We start from the raw sequence: 17891 nt of genomic DNA, 5'->3' as shown, positions 1-17891 counted from the left end.
AAACAAAACAAAACCTTGAGACCCCCAGTGTATTAATAAATGAAATGCAATGCCTTTCCAATCAAGGGCTGCATCAATTCGGAATAAATTTCCAATTCATTTGCAAACTCTCACCATCTCTGAGCTTTCAAATCAGCTGGAGAGAGATGTTCACTCAGGCCTCCTCATTTTGTGCCTGGGTTTTTTTCTTTCCCTGACTGATTTTTAAATACTTCTGTAATAGTGACCATCGACAGAGCAGCTCAGAGGTAGATGGCTTGGGGTTTATTAGGTTGGACTTGGGGGGAGTGCTCCCTATTTCTTCAAACAACAAGTGTGTGTGTGTGTGTGTGTGTGTGTGTGTGTGTGTGTGTGTGTGTGTGTGTGTGTGTGTGTGTGTGTGTGTGTGTAATTGTTTTAGTAGGGTTTTTGTTTTTTTTTAATTTGTATCATGCTGCTTAATGTAAGTCGCTTTTGAGATGACTCGCTCTGGGTGGAACAAAAGTCCCAGGCAATGGATATGGCTCTCTGTGTTGAGCCATCTCCCCTAAATGATTAATCAGCCCATGACACTGGATTTGAAGAAGCAAAGGTCAGAAGGGGTTATTACAACAGACTAGTCTGACCCCGGCAGGGCACAGCCTGGGAAATTTCATCCAGAAATTCCTATATCAAGCTCAGTAATTTTTGAGGTACGAATGCTGCAGATGAACAACCCTGAGGATCGGTGCCCTCAGACCAGAGGGCTCTCTCTAGCTCAGGAATGGGCAAAATGCAGCCCACCAGGCCACTCTATCCGGCCTGCGGGGCCCCTACAAAATTTAGAAAATTAATATTTAGCTGCCCCTGGCTTCCTGCCATGCAGCCCTCGATGGCTTGCCAAGACTCAGTAAGCAGCCCTCCACCCAAAATAACTGCCCGCCCCTGCAGCTCATGCCTGAGCCCAGATGTTCAAATGAATCTGAGCATCGTGGGTCTCCCATGACACCCTCCGAGGGCATGCAGCAGGCAGATACGCCGTTGGGTACGGAAGAGGGTTGCTTCCCTTCTGCAACCTGCTCCCTCTTTTCCACTGGGAAGTTGTCCTTTGGGAGGCGTCCTCCAAGCCCTCTCAAGGTGTGCAATTATGAACCACTGCTCTCCTCCCCTCCCCACCACTTGCAGGGATCCCTGGATCCAGCTTATGAATCAGGTCATGCTGGCCTTGCTCAGTAGACTGAGGGGGAGGTCAGCTCTGCCCCCACCTGCACGGCTAGGGGAACGGATGGTGTTTGTAAGACCCCTGTCCTTTCCGCATGGCAAGGCTGGGCACAGCACTGCTCCGACTACACTCGATGGGCGCCTGGAAAGGAGACGAGCGATACCTTCACATTCAGGCTGGGTGCCACTCCAGGAGCCGTTGGCTTGACAGATCCTCTCCGAGGAGCCCCGGAGCGTATAGCCCGGCTCGCAGCTGAATCGAACCATGCTATCCACGCCAAATTCATCCCCCAGTCCGATGCCATGGGATGGGATCCCTGGGTCACCACACACTCCCTGGCTGCCTCCTAACGAAGAGAGAAGAAAAAATGCCATCAGCCACCGAGTTGTGGGTAGAAGTACAGGCCTTGGTCCTGGCCGCTCTGCCCTCATCCCGACACAGAGAAGTCCTAAATACTATAGAAACAACTGCCATGGAGTTACCAGCCCATGAGTACTTCATCGCCTTAACCCATGTATCTGCTGCAAGTAGAGCATCAGGTCTCCAGGTGGCAATGGACCATCTGGCAGCCTGATGCACCTAGCAGCACCCATGGACTTGATTTGGGAAGAGGGAAAGCCACCTACTAACTCATCTACCTCCATTCCCTGCCAAGCTTGGGCTAGATGTTTACTAGTGTTTTGCCCAGTCTGTTATCTTTTGATACTCCTACATGACGGGGCTTCCCATGGGAGACAGCCCACACTAGCTTATAGCCTGCTGGTTTCTCCCGTATATCCAGTTGTAATATTCCCTTCTCAGTTTTGTTTTGCTGCTCGTAGGGATTCCCTCAGGTACCATGCAGCAGAACAACAGACTTGCAGTGAGCATCAAGATCCCCACCTCTGCCCCCACACCTGCTCCCCAAATGGTGCCAGGGCTCTCAACCTAGACCTAGTCTCACACGTCAGCTAAGCTACAAGTAGGAGTGCCCTTGCAGCCCTGCCAATGCCTATGTAGCTGCGGGTCTCTCTCTACGTAAAGGTTGTTGCATTGCACCCATCACCACAGTACGTAGGGAGAAAATCCCTCCCTCCTTGAGATCTGTACCATGCACCTCTTAATCGAGCACAACAATTCTCCGCCAGGATGCCAAGGCACCCTGGGGTGCTCTGAGCTCCTTTGAAAGGTCCTACAAGGTGCGAGGAGATAAGTGCATGCTCAGGCTCTTCCCTTTACAAGAATATACACTGTAATAAAAAAAATTAGTTATTGAATCAGATGCCGCTCAACTGTCAACAATTCTGGACTCAATTCCTTGAGTCTAAAAAAAGGCTGAGCACCTTGGATCCAGCACATTTGCTGGCCTTCTGCACGGACTATGTGCATGTGTGTGCACGCAGAGGTGCGAGTGTATGCACATGCCTGCAGAAATGTCATGCCAGGTACTTTCTGCCTTCGGGAGCCCATTGCTTTTTAAGCACGTGCAAAATCTGGTCCCGTTACTCCAGAACGTCAAGATGGGGTCCTAGCCAGATGCAGACGCTCTCTGTAGCAGCTGTTCAGGCAGCAAGGGGTTTGTTCGGCGGCATCGATCACGTGGATGGTTCCTCTCCATGCCGAAATGCGAGGTTCAGAGCCACCTCCGCCAGCCCCGTCATTCTCGCAGAGCAAGGAGCTGCTGGCTTTGCGGCACAGGAGTGCGAGGGATCCAGCTGAGAAACATCCGCTGGTACAAGTTGTGAACCCTCGTCACTGTTGGCTGAAAGTTTGGGGGAACCCGAGGAGGGAGACAGCTGAAAAGGATGCCTCCCAGGGGCTCTTGGAGAGCATGCTGGAGCGCTGCCTGCTCCATCCCGGGCTCAAGCTGAGTCTGCCTGTTCTTGCTTTCTCTGCTAATGATCTCTGAAAACGCATCAGCCCCAAGCCAAGGAAGAGCATTTCAGCTCCTGCAGTTATCACCGAAGCCCCTGGCTCCTGAGCCGCCTGCCTTTCCCTGCAGTTACAGGCTGCGCAGTATTATGCCTGATACAGAAAATAATGAAGACATTTGCCTTCTAGGGAAAGGCTTATTTTGAAAGGAGGGCAGGGGGAGAATTTGGGCTCCTTGGTTGCCTTCAGCAGTGACTTACTTCAAAGTGGTTAGTTCTGATTTACGAAAGCTGCAGTCACAATTAGCAGACTCCCTGCACGCGGGGGAAAAGCTGTTTCGGAAGCATTTTGGGTTGAATTCTGGCACCACCCCCAGCTGCAAAGAGGCTATGATAGCACTGAAGGGGAAACTCTCCAGCAGAGACTGGCGCTCTGTGGCATCCTCTAATTTTGGTCCAAGCACCAGGGTGTGCCAGGCGGAGTGAAGCATCATACCAAGCAGGAGACTCACACCATTACATATCTCAGCTTGCCTTTCTGATCATGAGAGCGCAGGCACAAGGAAAGGGCCCGATGCTTGCACTTCATGTTCTCGACCCACCATGCCAGGAGAATGGCAGTCGCAATAAGTGCACGCCCTGGCGGCTGGGCGATGCTTGACGCATGTCATGCTGCCCTGACTGGCTCTGAGTCTGAGCACAGAGGAAAGGACTCTCAGAAGTGATGGGCTAACTGTGCTTCTTCTGAAACCGGTAGCAGGCTCCCACCTCTTTGTCTTCAATGGACAGGCTCAGTTCAGTGATGAGCATTTCTGAAAACCCAACCAAAGTTTCAAGGAAAAAAGAAGGTGGGGGGAAGAAACCTGTCCAAATGGCCACGAAAACTGGTTTGGTGGGTATATCTTCCATGTCTAATGATGTCTCCTCTATGCATTTTCTCCCCTTTAAGATGCAGTCTACATTTGGTCAAGCCGATCTGCTACATCTAAAAGAGGCCTAATTAAACAGTAAGCCCTCACCCCAATGTCTTTTGCTCTCGATTCCCATTCCACTTGCATCTGGCTTCCAGGGGTGCGCAGAAGGGAACAGGCTTGTTACTGAGCTCTTCAAGTTTCTCAGCACCTTCAGCTCCACCAGTGGATCCGTTGCTTCCAAAAGTCAGGAGACTTTGATACGGATCCGGAACAAGACCGGCAAGGAACAATTCCCACCTCTCTTCCCCTACCCCTATGCACCTCCTTGTGTGTCGTGCTTGCTTATTTGGACATTTCACAGTCTGGATTGAAAAACCCCTGGTCCAGATTTGCTGAAAAGCTTGGTTCCTATGTAGACTAAGCAATGCCATCCAATTTTGGAAAAAAAGACCAAACATCTGCCCAGGAATACCATGATGGAACCTGCTGGCTATTGAAGGTCTCTGTAAATCCATCTCCCATTTTGGGGACCAGAAGAAGAGCTGAGCTGTTACGGGACATCTGGCTTCTACTACGGACACCGAGCCTCGGCAGATCCATTTTGTAGGCTTGCATCTGCCCAGCTCAGACACAGTGTATAAGCACAATGTCAAAAGTGATGAACAGCACAGCAGAGTTGCATCCTGCGTTAATGAGAGAGCCTCTGCATGGTGCCACCTGGCAGGTGGCAGCCCCTCCAAGGGAGCTGTGCCAGGAAGACTTATTTGAATTCATGAGAAAGCCAGCGAGGACCTGGAGTTATAAGGCGAGGAGCTATTTGTGAGTACGTCTCCTCCCCCCAGCCACAGCCTCCTGCATGGAAGCACAGTAGGAGCCATTAAACAGTAAATAGTACTCTGCGGTGTTGATTCTCCCTGGGTATTTCTTACATTTAGAGCATCCTTTGTACTGATTTATTCTGCCTGTGCTGCAGGGGAAAGTTTACTCTTTAATGGCACTCTCCATCCAAGGTGCGGGAGCCTGGAGAGATGGGCTCCGAGTTTGGCATGATCCAGAACCGTCCATTTGGAAGGACACCTATTTGAACCTCTTGGCTTCTCTCATCCAGCTCAGCTAAAAAAAAAACGTGGAATGAAAGTGTTTCTGAGCAATCCCTTATGGATGTGCAAGGGAGTAGAGGGTCATCAAGCCCGACCCTTCCCATATCTTCCCACCCTCTCACCTGAGCAGTGAGGAAGAGAGCCGCTCCAGCGCCCATCCAGCTGGCACATACGGGTCGAGTTGCCAGTCAGAGTCCGCTTCCCGAGGCAGCTGTAACGGACCACGGAGCCGACCGTGTACTTATCCCCCGAGATCTGGGCATGGGGTGGGGAGCCGGGGTGGCCACAGGAGACCACTGAAATGAAGAGACAGGCATTATGGCTTTGGTCATTATTGTACTGTCCAATTCAGGTGTTCAGAGGAAGATACAGGGGGCTCGGGGTACAGAGGAAACACTACCTACTTGCACCTCCAGAAGGGAACTTGCATGTACAGACTTATGAGCCAAGACCCTCAGCTGGTATAAATGGGTTTCACTCCACTGAATCAACAGATCTTCCCTGCTTTATATCAACTGAGGCCTGGTCCCATGTGATCTGAGCATGACTAGACCCTTACACGCTCAAAATAGCTCTTTCCTAGTGCTTGAATCCTGTACATGAGAGCAAATGTCTCCTGCAAGCAGCACCACTGATTTCAGTGGGGCTAGCCATATAAAAATGGGCAGAGCATCTGGGCCAGGGTCATGCAAGCAAATGCCCAGCACGCAGTAACAGCGAGGCTGCAGACAGACACTTCCCGCGTTCCTTCCAATATCCATCCCTTGCAAACAGTGAATATTTACACGCACAAACACATGCGTGCACGCATGCACATCTCCCCTGGCAGCGCAAGATTCTGCCGGCACATGCCCATATTAGATGCAATGTCACACCTGATGAAATTCATCTGGCAGCTTCTGAGCGCTGCTCACCCTAAAATTGCTAGTAAAAACACCGTTAACAATAATTAATTGGTTTATTTTAGCTTTGCAATTAGAGTGGATGCAGCTTGGCTGTTGACAAACAAGCTGACAGCTCTAATGGCTATTAAATAGGATCTGATCGGAATGATTCTCAACGCCAAGGCCATATGCCATTACAATTTCTGAAGGGAAATATCAGCTGCGGACCCATTCTTGCCTTCTACTAGGTTCTAAAAATACAAATAATGACATTAGGTGGAATACATGATGTATTCTTCAATAAAAAAGAAGAGCGCGCCAGTGTTTGTGTATGTGGGCGTTGAGAGTTCCTGGCAGGGAGCTGTGACTACAACCAAGGACATTTTCAAAAGAAATGGGCTTGATAGCTGATGCTTAAACGCACAAGGTAACTAACAATTTAATAACTGATAATATTCCAGCAGATACCCTTCAGCTCCAAATCTGCGGTGATACTGCAGCTTTTCAAGGATTCAGTAGAGGTTTTGCAGAACTTCCCTTTGATGTGCTCAACTTTGCTCTTGTGCACCTTATTTATCACATCAGCTCTCCCACCCCTTAAGGAACAACAGCTCTTTTTAATTCCTCTTCTCAAATACTCCCTGGCTAAAAATTCCCAAACCAGAACGACCTGCATTTGAGAGAGGGACTAAATAATGTGTGCGCCCACTTTGAGACTTCTTAAAAGGAGGCCGACTTTCAGCAAGTCCCAAGTGCTCTTCCTCTAAAAATCAGGTCCCGTTAAGGCACCTTGAGTTCGACACCCCCAAATTAAGGCATCCATTAGTTATTTTGATGAAAATCAAGCTCATAAATCCTGTCAGCCACCTATGAAAACTGGCCTGATTTTCAGAAGATGGTGAAAATACTTAGACAAGTCTCTGAAGTTAATGGACGCTGATCAAGACACAACCTTTTTTTTTAAAATAGGTTGCATCGCTTTAGCTGTCGAATGCCGGCTGGAAGGATTCTGACTTGAGGCACCTAAAAGGTTTTTAAATGGTAGCTCATTTGTTCAAGAGGTGCTAAGGTATGTGGTTATCACTTGCCGATTTTCCCTGGCTTGTGCGGGGTGCTGTGAATGCGGGATGGTGATATGCTGGGAACAGAGGAAAAGAGAAAAAACATGCCAAAAACGAGTTGTTTGTGACTGGGTGTGGACAGGAAAATAAAGAAAGAAAAGAAAGGAGGATTGAGGCTTAGGAACAGCGAGGCGGATTCAACGTGGAGGAGCGAGGGAGGGGATTCAAACTCTCCTGCTCAGCTTCCGGCTGCTTGACCTCTTTGTCACGCGAGGTACAACTTCTGAATGGCAGAGGTACCGGTTGCCCTGAGAGGAGATCCTAATTATTGCATGTTTGGGGCGCTTGCACATGTCACGGGGTTTAATCCTCGTTCCATTAAACAGGTTTTTAAAATTTAAACTTGAGGAGGAATGCAAACACAAAACCCCAGAAACGTGGCTTGTCTCTAAGCAGTACGTTTCCCTGCCGTGTTAGGCTCCCACCCAAAGCCTCCCATAGCAACATCTCTTCCTTGAGATGTGCAGCTGTTTTCAAGGAAAATCTCTTGGGTATATGATAAGAGCTTAAACTGGAAGGTATTCTCTAGCTGTGCAAGGAAGTGCATTTAAACAGGGGTTGTTTCTTGGGTTGCTTGAGCTGCTGGAATGACCGGGAAGCAGGGGGAGCAGTTCACGACACATTTTTCTATTTAATGTGTTGATTTTCTGTTTAATGCTTTGACTATTTGGGAACTCCAAACTGGAGAGCGTTAGGTATGTACAGCACCTGATGACATTTTCTCAAGATCAAATCCAGCCTCTGTTGAAGTCAGTGCAAAGACTCTGAGTTGAGTCTGGCTCTGAGCACGCTATTGCTTTGAGGCTAAAACACCAAACTGGGATACAAGACACCTGGGTTCTTGTTCTTGGCTGTGCCACTGGCCTGCTGGGTGACCTTGGACAAGTGGTCACATGCTAGTGCCTCAGTTTCCCCATCTGTAAAACAGGTATAATGACACAGCCCCTGTTTGTAAAGCAGTATGAATATAATATTGCTACTACCAGTATATGTCTGCATCCCCAGCTCTCAGAAAAGCATGAATAATTTCTATCTATCAAGGGTTTCCTCCAGGGTCCCCAAGTGCTGAAGGGAGAAGCATGCTGTACGACATGAAGTCTGCTGTTGCTATTATAAAATGTTTTCCTTAATTTGGGTTTTACCTTGTCGGGGTTACAAACATTAAGCTTTGGAGCTTCATAGACTTCATGGACCTACTATACTTTTTAAGTGTGTGTGTGTGTGTGCTTCTGGGTGCTTATGCATGCCTGTGTGCACGTGCATACTACGCCGTGGGGTGCATGGTTGCAAAAGAGCTTTCTAATATCTGAGCTGCGTGTGTGTGTAGGACAGAGCAACGGCACATCACAGAGCACATTACTCAGATGGGTGTTTTGATGAGTTGTAAGCAGCGCTGTTACCATCTCAGAACCGCGCAGCTCAGAGTTTCTGTCTGTTAAATCAAATTGTTCCCTTAATCCAAGCCTTTGCCGGGAACCTCAACTCTCTCCAGCATGCTCACGGTTACAAATGAACGCAACAAACTGAAAGGCAGAGAGCATCAAGGATGCTTTAAGGAGGGAAAAAAAAAAATCTAAGGCAAGAGTCAAGAAGCGAGTCCTCTGTAACATACATTTTGAAACAGAATAAAGGCGATGAGGTTGTGTTTATTCTGGTTCTGCACTGACATTTCCTTTCTCTGAAGACATGTAAGTGAGTGGGTGTGTGGGAAGTTCAGATGTGTGCGAACAGCACTAAATCTGCTGTGTCCTTAGGCTGCCTAATTACATGCTGCTTTCCTATACATTCCCTCTGTGGTATCTGCCGGAGAAGCGATGCTTCTCTTTTCCACCTATGATATTGTTGCTGGAGCAGAATGGGGTCAGCAAAGCTCAAAAGGTGACTGCCTTTCATCAGTGGGTGAAACGATCCCTATGTAATCTAATCTCTCGCCAGACCATACATTTTCCCCTCGGTAGGCATGATCCAAAGCTCAGTGAAGTGGATGGAAAGACTGCCACGGACTTCAAAGGGCTTTGGATCGAGTCTTATATATATAGATATAGATATACTATCGCTCAGTTCAAAAGCAACAGGAATCCTCGAAAAGGAAAAGCTGCAGCAATGCTCGAAGCAAAGGGGTATTGCTCTGAACAACTTACAGAGACACTGAGGGAGGGGCCTGTCCCAAGTGCCATCCCCCTGACAGGTAAGTACATGTGTGCCCAATAAGTAATATCCATGGCTGCATTGATATGAGACAGTTGTTCCAAAGCTGAATCTGTGAGGCCCACTTGGCTGCACTTGACGGATGCTGTTTTCCAGGTGCCCGGGGTCAGTACAGTTTACAACTGCAAACAGATAACAGGAAAAAAAATACAAAACAAAGGGTGTAACAAATAACAAAGGACTCTCCAGAACAAGGGGGAGAAAGGGGGAGAGCTCTCAAGTCACGCGTCCCACATTTGGTTTCTGCTTTCCTCCCTTCGTTCTTTTTTTTTAAACAAGCAAGCAAAGGAGTTGGACATTTAAGGGGATAATCCTCCAGGCCCAGATCCCGCCACGTGGTGTCTGCACTCACTGCAGGATCGGGACCTCCACCGCCCCAGTTAGCACCCGGGTGCAAAGAGCAGCCTGTCCCGCGGGGGTATCAGTCTGGGCAGAGATACTGGGCTGACGGACTACAGAGGAAGGGGGTGCAGGGACAGCAGGGAGGGGGTCGGAGAAGTGAATTTTAATGCTGGCACTCAAGGAGAAGCTCTCAAAGTGGGGAGGGGGGTGAGGGATGTCAGAGATGTGAATGGGATGGATCTTCCCCTAGCCTGGGGAAAACTGGTGCAACCCCACGGACTTCAGCGGGACTGCCCTCACGGACACCAAGCGTCTGGCCTTATAGCCTTTTCCACCCCTCTCCTGTTTACAATTCACAATTCAATAGGTTGAAGGGTGGTGGAGACAAGGGAGTTCAAACCCCTCGGATGCCAATATCTGCTCTGGGGTTAGTGGGCCCGGGTCCCCACCCATCAGCAGCAGTGGTGGGGGTGCCCGCTTACACCAGATGCCAATTTAAACACCTCTCACACGTTCCCATTCAGCTGCTAAAAGTTGTGTGTTAACTTGCTCTGCTTCAGCTGGATGTTGGGAACCTGGAGCAAGCAGAGATGGCACCAGGAAAATGAAGTCTCCTTTTTTTGGATGACTGTGTGTGGCATTTATACCATATCATCAGCAATGCCCCCCAGCTACCAGCATTGCTCCCCCTCTGTGCATCCCAGGTCTGTTCCTCTGCCACCTCAATGATGCTGCAGCAGCTGCTAGCTCCACCAAGCAGGAAAAATGCAGCATGGTTGAAGCTGGTGAAGGCATTTTTGGGGGCTGGGTAGTCCACCAGTGTCAATTGGTGGAGTTCTTCCGATGCCAAGATCCTGACACAGCGTTGGCATCGACGGAGCTGCACTGATTAACATCAGTGGAGGAACCGGCCCGCTGTCAGAAGCTAGAGATCCAAGTACATTCACAATGAGAAGAAAGGGCTACGCAGAGGACTGGCCTGTCCCTGGGGGTGGAGGTTGCCGTTCCCCAAATGCAGTCTCCACAGGAAGGGTGGGGGGATTAGTGCCTCATCTCTTTAGCCCCACATCTCCGTGGGCCCTGGAGAGCTACCACTCCATTCCCCTCCTAGCACCAACCCTCTTGGAAGAAACTGGGGCATGCGTGCCCCCCAGGCCAGGACGCCCGAGGTGGAACAAGGGTCTTGGGGGAGATGACTTACTGCGGCAGGTGGGCAGGGAGTTGCTCCACTGGCCGTTGGCCAGACACTGCGACTGGGAAGACCCTTCCAAGTGGTATCCGGTGTTGCAGACAAACTTGGCCATGTCGTTCAGGTTGAACTGAGTCCCCTGTGTCAGGCCGTTGGCTGGGTTGCCGGGGTGGCCACAGGTGATGGCTACAATCAGAAATCCAGATGTTACCTCTTTGGCTTCCAGGATGGAGAAGGTGCATGCTCGGCCTGGAAGGAGCACTCAAGGAAACAGGCCACCAAAGAAAATAATATATTCCACGTAACCTGCTGCAAACACCGGGGTGGGCAGATCCCTGGTACTACCCTGATTTCCCCTGAGGAGCTGGGGCTGTACCGTTATGACTATTTTGGGAAAATCCTAAAGAGCTCAGCACCCTGCATCCATAAAACCTCTCTTGGCACCTTTGGAAATGCTTACTGATACTCTTGCATTCACTGGGTGCCCTTAGCTGCCCTGGGCGCTTCATGAACACACCAAACTCTCCGTCCGTCTGGTGTTCAATTAGAAGTAAAAGTACCAAAGTCCATAGAGTTATACTGTTATACTACAGATCTGAAACATAAAAGGAAAATCTGGCTCTTGATATGCAGCTCAGGAAGTATACGCTAGGGGAATATAAGCTCTCCTGGTCCAGGGTATAAATCAATATTTCCCTTATGGGGGAAGAAAGATTCCTTCACATCTCTCCCTGAAGCGAGTCTTGCTGCCCAAAGGGCACGGTCCAGGCCAGCGAGATCGTGGGTTGGATGCAGGCTGGTAACTTCTATGTTCCCACGACAGTGCTATGATGGGGAGCTGGGGGTGCTGGGGAAACTGGAGCCTGACACAACTATCCAGACCAGTGGCAAGAAAAAGGCTAAGATGTGTTATACACTTGCCTGGATTGCTGCTTGTAGCCTCCCAGCAGAGGCAAGGCTTACAGAGGGATTTAAAGCCCCTACAAGGGGCCCTTTGCTCTTGAACATGGCAGTCGCTTCCCTTGATGGCAAGTTGAGGTTTTTTGAGCTATTTGGGCCACTTAAAGAATGTGACATCATTTGATGGCCCATGACAAAGCAACACTGATTGAAGTATACAGGGTCTTGGCACAGTGGGACAGGGTAAGTTCATCATTAAAAGTCCAGCGTGTTGCCACCTGCCAATGATGGAAACTACAGGGGAAATGAAGGGGGGGAAAAAAGATCCAAAATATTTCTCATCACCTGGGCAAGACTAAGGGAAGGGAGCTTCCTTCCTAACCCCGGCTGGTGGCTAGGTTAGGACCTGAAGCATGGAGACCGGTATCCTTTTATCCTTGCGGTGCCATCGATGAAGATGTCAGCCTCTCTCCAAGACGCCTGCAAGTTACTGCTAAGACACTCTTACGCAACTTTTGAACCGGACGATAACTTCTTTGCAAGCGTTAAGAGTGAAAAAAAAATCAGCTCACACAAAGCACAACTGTTCTGCAATAGGTTTAAGAGAAAACAGCAACAGAACCCAGAATTATAATGGGATCTCTGCAGCACCCTGAGCTCCTACATAAATAATAAAGCCTCAAGGCATCTATTTTCAGAGCCCAACAATGCTCAGATTTAATGACTTTCCATTTAATGTTATCGCCAAAGGCTGCTGTAGTTTTAATTACATCAAGGTCAACTTCTGAACATTTGACACCTCTGCAGAAAGCTCATAATCCAGAGGTGAGGGTCCACATCAGCTTTCCGTTGCCAGAAATGGAAATATATGCTCTGGAGAGCCAAGCGACTAGACTCCTGTTCCGGCCCTCTAATATGAAAGGTGGATTGCAAGCAGAGTCGACAAATGTTTCTACTGATCTGCTTTGTTCTAATGGTGTTGGGATTCAGACTTGCCACTTGAAGCATCCCAAGAGAAACTAGCCGATCGGCAAAATGCTCCAAAGCTTTCAAAAATTTGGGTTTGAACGAGTCCAATTGGCTGAGTTGGTTTAAAAACTCCCATCAGTGAAGGATGGCTGGGTTTTCTGCAGCAATAGGATTTCGGAAGCCTGGCACATTACTCGACTAGCTGGCCAAACTGGCATCTTGGCTATTAAAGATGAACCACCTGTTCATTTCTGGATGAATTTGAAATCTGAAATTATGCACTAAGTGCCAGAACTTTACGTGCATCAGATCCCCTTAACAAGCAAAACCAATGGTGACCCCCGTTCCTGAGCTCTGGAGCCTCCGCAGAGCATCAGCGTATGTCTCTGCAGAGCGGCAGCTTATGTCTGTGTCTAATTCTTAGGCCTGCATCGTGTTTATTGCTGGTCATCTCCTCCTCTGCCTCTTCCTCTGAAATGGAGGCTGCTCTTATGCCTCTCTGCATAAACCCCACGCACAGGTAGGTGAGGCTGGAAACGAACAACTGGCAAACCGCGATATGAAGAAACCGGATGGCATTGTCCACCGATAAGGAGATGCTCAACATTTATGAACACCTTAGTCAGAACTCCAGAGAGTTATTTAATTAGCTTATTTACTGAAAAGATAAATTAGCAGCTTGGGCAAGGTGACCCGAAGGAGTTTATCACAGCGGGAGGACTGATTCTCCGGCTGCTTAACACGGTGTAAAGCGGGACGAACTCCGCTGATAAAGCCTATAAAGTAAGGCTGAAACACACGAGAGAAGGGTTGATATTTTGGTGCCAGGTTAAGCCCTCAGTAACCCTGGCCTAAACCCAAAGTGATTTCATAGACATGGGTAGACGAGAAGCTGGTGATGATCACTTCATCTGACCTTCCACCGCGTGCCAGCTAGGGGCTTTCTCCAAGAATCTCCTGCATTCAGCTTAGCAATTCATATCTGACCTGCAGCATCTCTTTTAAGCAGAGGTCAATCATGCTCCAAAGACTTCAAGTGACAGGGAGAGGAGAGGATTTACCATTTGATTCAATACATAAGTGCTCCATACCGATGCCCGCAGAACTGAGACAGAATACAGAAAGGCAGCCGCGAATGCCAAGGTCCCTGCGCATAACAGACATGCCTGATGCACCTTCCCCAGTCAGAGGCGACATTGTTTAAAGAAAAATAGAACGAAAACTGGGAGATTTGCTTATTCGCTCCAATACGCACAGAAAATGAATGGCTGAGATTTCAAACCCTGTTTCTCACTGTGCACTTCAGCATGCAGGGATACTTGTGGTCCTGGCAGCTCTGTGCTTTTCAAGGGGGCAATGGCAGTGGCAATTTGGATAGTTTACAGGGGGAAATTCTCTGTATAGAAGAGATCTCTCCAACAGACACTGGAATCACCATGTGTGATCATATCGGCAAAAGCAAACATTGTGATTTAAGCAACAAATCCCCCACCACTGGTCACGGTTTCCATAAAAAGGGTAATTTCTACTGGCAGTGGAAGCCAAGTGCACCCAGATAGGGAGAGCTTTGCACTTTAGCTGCCCTTCTTCAATGCATGTGGCTGTCACTGCCCTTGATCTAGAGGCTGCAAGATGTGGCAGGGCTTAGGGCTGGTGACCTAGCCCTTCATCTATCTGTGTGTGGGCCAGGGGGGCTGTTGTAGCCTCCTGAAGCAGGCAATGAATGCCAACACTGTCTGTCCTTCTACACCCCGGTAGAGAGAGCAGGTGGTGCAACGGAAGCACAAAATGAACGGGGGAACAGCTCATGAGCAAGTCTGTGAATCACGAGCGAGGAAAATGAGGATCCTTGCCTCCAGGACTCACCAGCCCTGCTTCGTTCCCACCAGGGGGGCTCAAACCAGCCTAGAAACTCATTGGGACATGCTAAGAATGAACGTTTCCTCCTGATTCATGGCCCCTTTGAGAAATTGGATGACATTTAGTTTTCTCCCTTTCTGAAATGAGTTTTAAGCACCGGGGAAGTGGGTGTTCAAGTAATGGAGAGGGCCACTGGTGCTGAAATCTGCCTCGATGGGTCTCAACCCTGAGTTGCAAGGACCATGTGCTGGACTGGAAGGGGAATAGTTTCCAGACAGACTCAAGTCTTTGCAAATCATCTGAGCCAGCTAGCAAGCCAGTACCACTTATGACATTGGATATTTTAATGTGGAAGCTAGAACAAGGCAGATTCTTTCTAACCTATGTCTCCAGGCTGCCAAACAGACGCGAAGGGTTGACTGCCTCTCCTGGAATCTGGACCGATCGCTTCAACAGGGGGAAAAACCCCCTCCCTCCTCTCCTGACCCAACCAGTTCTTGCTTGCTTGAGTGCCTCTTTTCTGCTGCTGCTCGTACTCTCTGCAAGACCGATGGGCTCTGCTTGCACCTCTACCCCTTACCCAACACCAGGGCTAAATAAACCTGACAACATACTTACGCACACAGACAGGAGTCTTTCCAGACCAGTGGTGGTCCTGCTGGCAGATCCTCACAGACATCCCAATGAGGCGGAAGCCAGGGTTGCATTGGTACACTACGCTGCCTCGGTAGTTGTAGTTCTCACCATTGATCTGCCCATTGACAATGGGGTCAGGCAGGCCGCAGTGCCCAGCTGGATGAGGCAGACAAGGAAAGCCATTCAGAGCTGTCTGCTTGCCTGTGCCAGTGGCATCACAGGAGGACTTGCAATTCCTGCATATAGGACTTGGCCCCAAATCTACCAAGGTCAGTGTTCCCACTGGTGGCCACATGCTTTGAGACCCGGCTTGTGGGCATCTCCTACACCATTATAAGGACCCAGCCCCTGCTATGAAATAAAACGGTAGCAGCAAATAAACATAACATATTGCTTTGATAAGCCTTTTCCTTCTTCAAATCCCACTGATCTATTAAGCCACCAACCCTGCTTCCTTTCAAATGTGTGCTTTCCCCCCTATGAAATCAGTGGGACTTAAGCACATGCCTAAGTTCTTCCTTGAACGGTGGGGTGGCCTCCTTGTGCAACCTACTTCAGGGCCATTTCATCACTTGACACAGATACCGCTCGAGCACCTACCCAAACACTTCACTTCCGCTCCGCTCCACAGTCCGTTAGCCATGCATTCCCGCACACGTGACCCTACCAGGGTGTAGCCGGTATTGCAAGAGAAGATGGCCGTAGCGCCGTAGTCGGTTAAAGTCCCAATCTTGTTCCCATTTGGGGGTGTAGGCAAGTCTCCACAAGAGATAACTGAAAGAGATCCCAAAAGAGTCAATAGGAGAGACCTGCCTGGGGGATGCGTAGCAATGTAGTGCAGTGTGTGCAACTCGCTGGCACACGCTACGAGAGGGACCAAGAAATTAGCAGAACTGAAAAGGACATTAGCTATCTACATGGGGAATGGGAATAGTCTCCGCTGCATTACTAAAGATGAAAAATACAGCGGCTATTATCCCTCATGCTTGAGGGCATCAGTCAAGGTCTAACTGATGGGGAGGAAGAAACCTTCCCTGTGGACAGGCATTTCCATAACTGCCCCCCCACAAGACGTTTTGCACTTTCTAGACAGCATCTGGTGCTTGTCCCTGTCACAAACAGCCTGCTGGCCTGGTCTGATGCAACGTGACAGTCCCTGTGTTCTTGCATTCAGTCCATCGATATGAATCCGGTGACTGCCTAGGACGCGTTTGGGCAGCCTGGCTTCCAAAGAAACACTGAAGTTGCTACCCGACTCTGTCTCATCATCAGAAAAAAGTGGCACCAAGGGAGTCCCATACTTCTCTTCCAATAACTCCCAGAGGAGTTTAAAAGAGGTGCCCAAATACAATCTGGACACAGATCCAAACTGGCCCAATGCTTGTGGGTGCGTGGACCCAACATTTGGATATCGCCCGCTGTAGACCGAGGTTCCAGATCAGATCTGACTTTCCCCCAGCTTTTGTCTAGCCAGTCTCCATTATTTTCAAGCTCCCTTGGTGCCTCAGGCTCAACAGGAGATAGCTGAGCCTCAAGCTGGGGGTTTTGTGTCTCTTCTATCACCACCACGATTCTGTAATTAGAATTTAGCTGACAAAGCCGTTGATGAGGTTAGAATGGGAGCAGGCTCGCAATCCCAGAACAGATTGAGCTCTGAAAAGCTAAGAGGGGTGAAAATGTGCTTCTGTCAGTGAAGTCAGCAGCTGCATCTCTAGACACAAAGGGAGTCGGGAGGGTGAGCAAACGTACTATTCTGAAGGACCAATTTTTCCTGTCTATATCTGCGTTTAAAGAGAAAGAGCAAGAAAAACACCTTTCACAAAAGGCAAGGTCCAAAGCACAGCGGTGAGGTCAGGCAGGATGCCTATAAGAGTCACTTAATTTGTTTGTCAAGAGCATTTTGATTTACAGCTCTACATAATTTGCCATTGTAAACTTGGCATTTATGTCAGGCTGGAAACTCAGGCTTGATTTTGAAAGTGGGAGATGCATTTTTTTTTTAATGTTAACTTCAGACCACCTGGGTCTAGCAGCAGCTGGGTTGCTGGGAACTGAAAGCAAAGGATGGGCTGACGGGCTTGAGTTCATATAGACTCTTCTGATTTAAAACCATGACTCAGGCCAGCCTCTGACCTATGCCATGACTAAATTTCCATCTCCCTGAGCAAGGCTGCAGCACTGCTCTCACATGTTGTAGGGGAACGCAGCAGCTAAGGTGCACATCTGTAGGGGGAACAGCCATGCACTCCTGGCTACCAAAATTCACCATCCTTACTTTTACAGGTTGGCATAGGATCCCCTACGCTCCACGTCCCGTTGGCCTGGCACTTGATGACACGTTGGCCCGTGTAGTAGTATCCAGGGTCGCAGATCAGCATGAGCTGGGCGTTGTATTGGTACTGGATCTCATAAGTCAGCCTCCACCTGCCGTGCTCCACTGCGATGCTATTGATATCGGGGCATGTGACAGCTGAGCATCGGCCACATCAAAAGGGGGGAGGAGGGAAAAGAAAGCAGAAAGACTGGAATTAATGAACAGTTGAACTCTGGGACATCTTAGAACTTGTAACAAGTTGTGTTAGCCCCTTGCCGGAGACATCGGGAGCAGCATAGCCTGCTTCAACTTTCCACGTAAGACAGGGGAATGAAGTTTCTGGGATCAATGGAAGCGAGGCTCGGTAGCAGTCGATGGCAGGAAGGCACATCAAGGGGTTATCATCTTTTCCATTTAAGAGAGA

General features: G+C 49.1%; 1 protein-coding gene across 1 annotated transcript in view; it reads right to left on the bottom strand.

Moving 5' to 3' along the window:
• LOC102368221 (CUB and sushi domain-containing protein 1) overlaps nucleotides 1-17891 on the bottom strand; it is a gene marked incomplete at its 5' end in the record, with an annotated part of 292700 nt that overhangs the window by 41042 nt on the left and 233767 nt on the right. Inside the window, 7 exons of the mRNA XM_014523449.2 lie at nucleotides 1344-1526; nucleotides 5167-5340; nucleotides 9191-9379; nucleotides 10801-10974; nucleotides 15136-15309; nucleotides 15754-15927; nucleotides 17429-17623. Coding sequence (XP_014378935.1) covers nucleotides 1344-1526; nucleotides 5167-5340; nucleotides 9191-9379; nucleotides 10801-10974; nucleotides 15136-15309; nucleotides 15754-15927; nucleotides 17429-17623 — 1263 coding nt within the window. The remainder of the gene's footprint in view (nucleotides 1-1343; nucleotides 1527-5166; nucleotides 5341-9190; nucleotides 9380-10800; nucleotides 10975-15135; nucleotides 15310-15753; nucleotides 15928-17428; nucleotides 17624-17891) is intronic.

Source organism: Alligator sinensis, unplaced genomic scaffold (genome assembly GCF_000455745.1).
Source record: "Alligator sinensis unplaced genomic scaffold, ASM45574v1 scaffold994_1, whole genome shotgun sequence".
Taxonomy (NCBI): Eukaryota; Metazoa; Chordata; order Crocodylia; family Alligatoridae; genus Alligator; species Alligator sinensis.
This window is presented reverse-complemented; position numbering and strand designations above follow the sequence as displayed.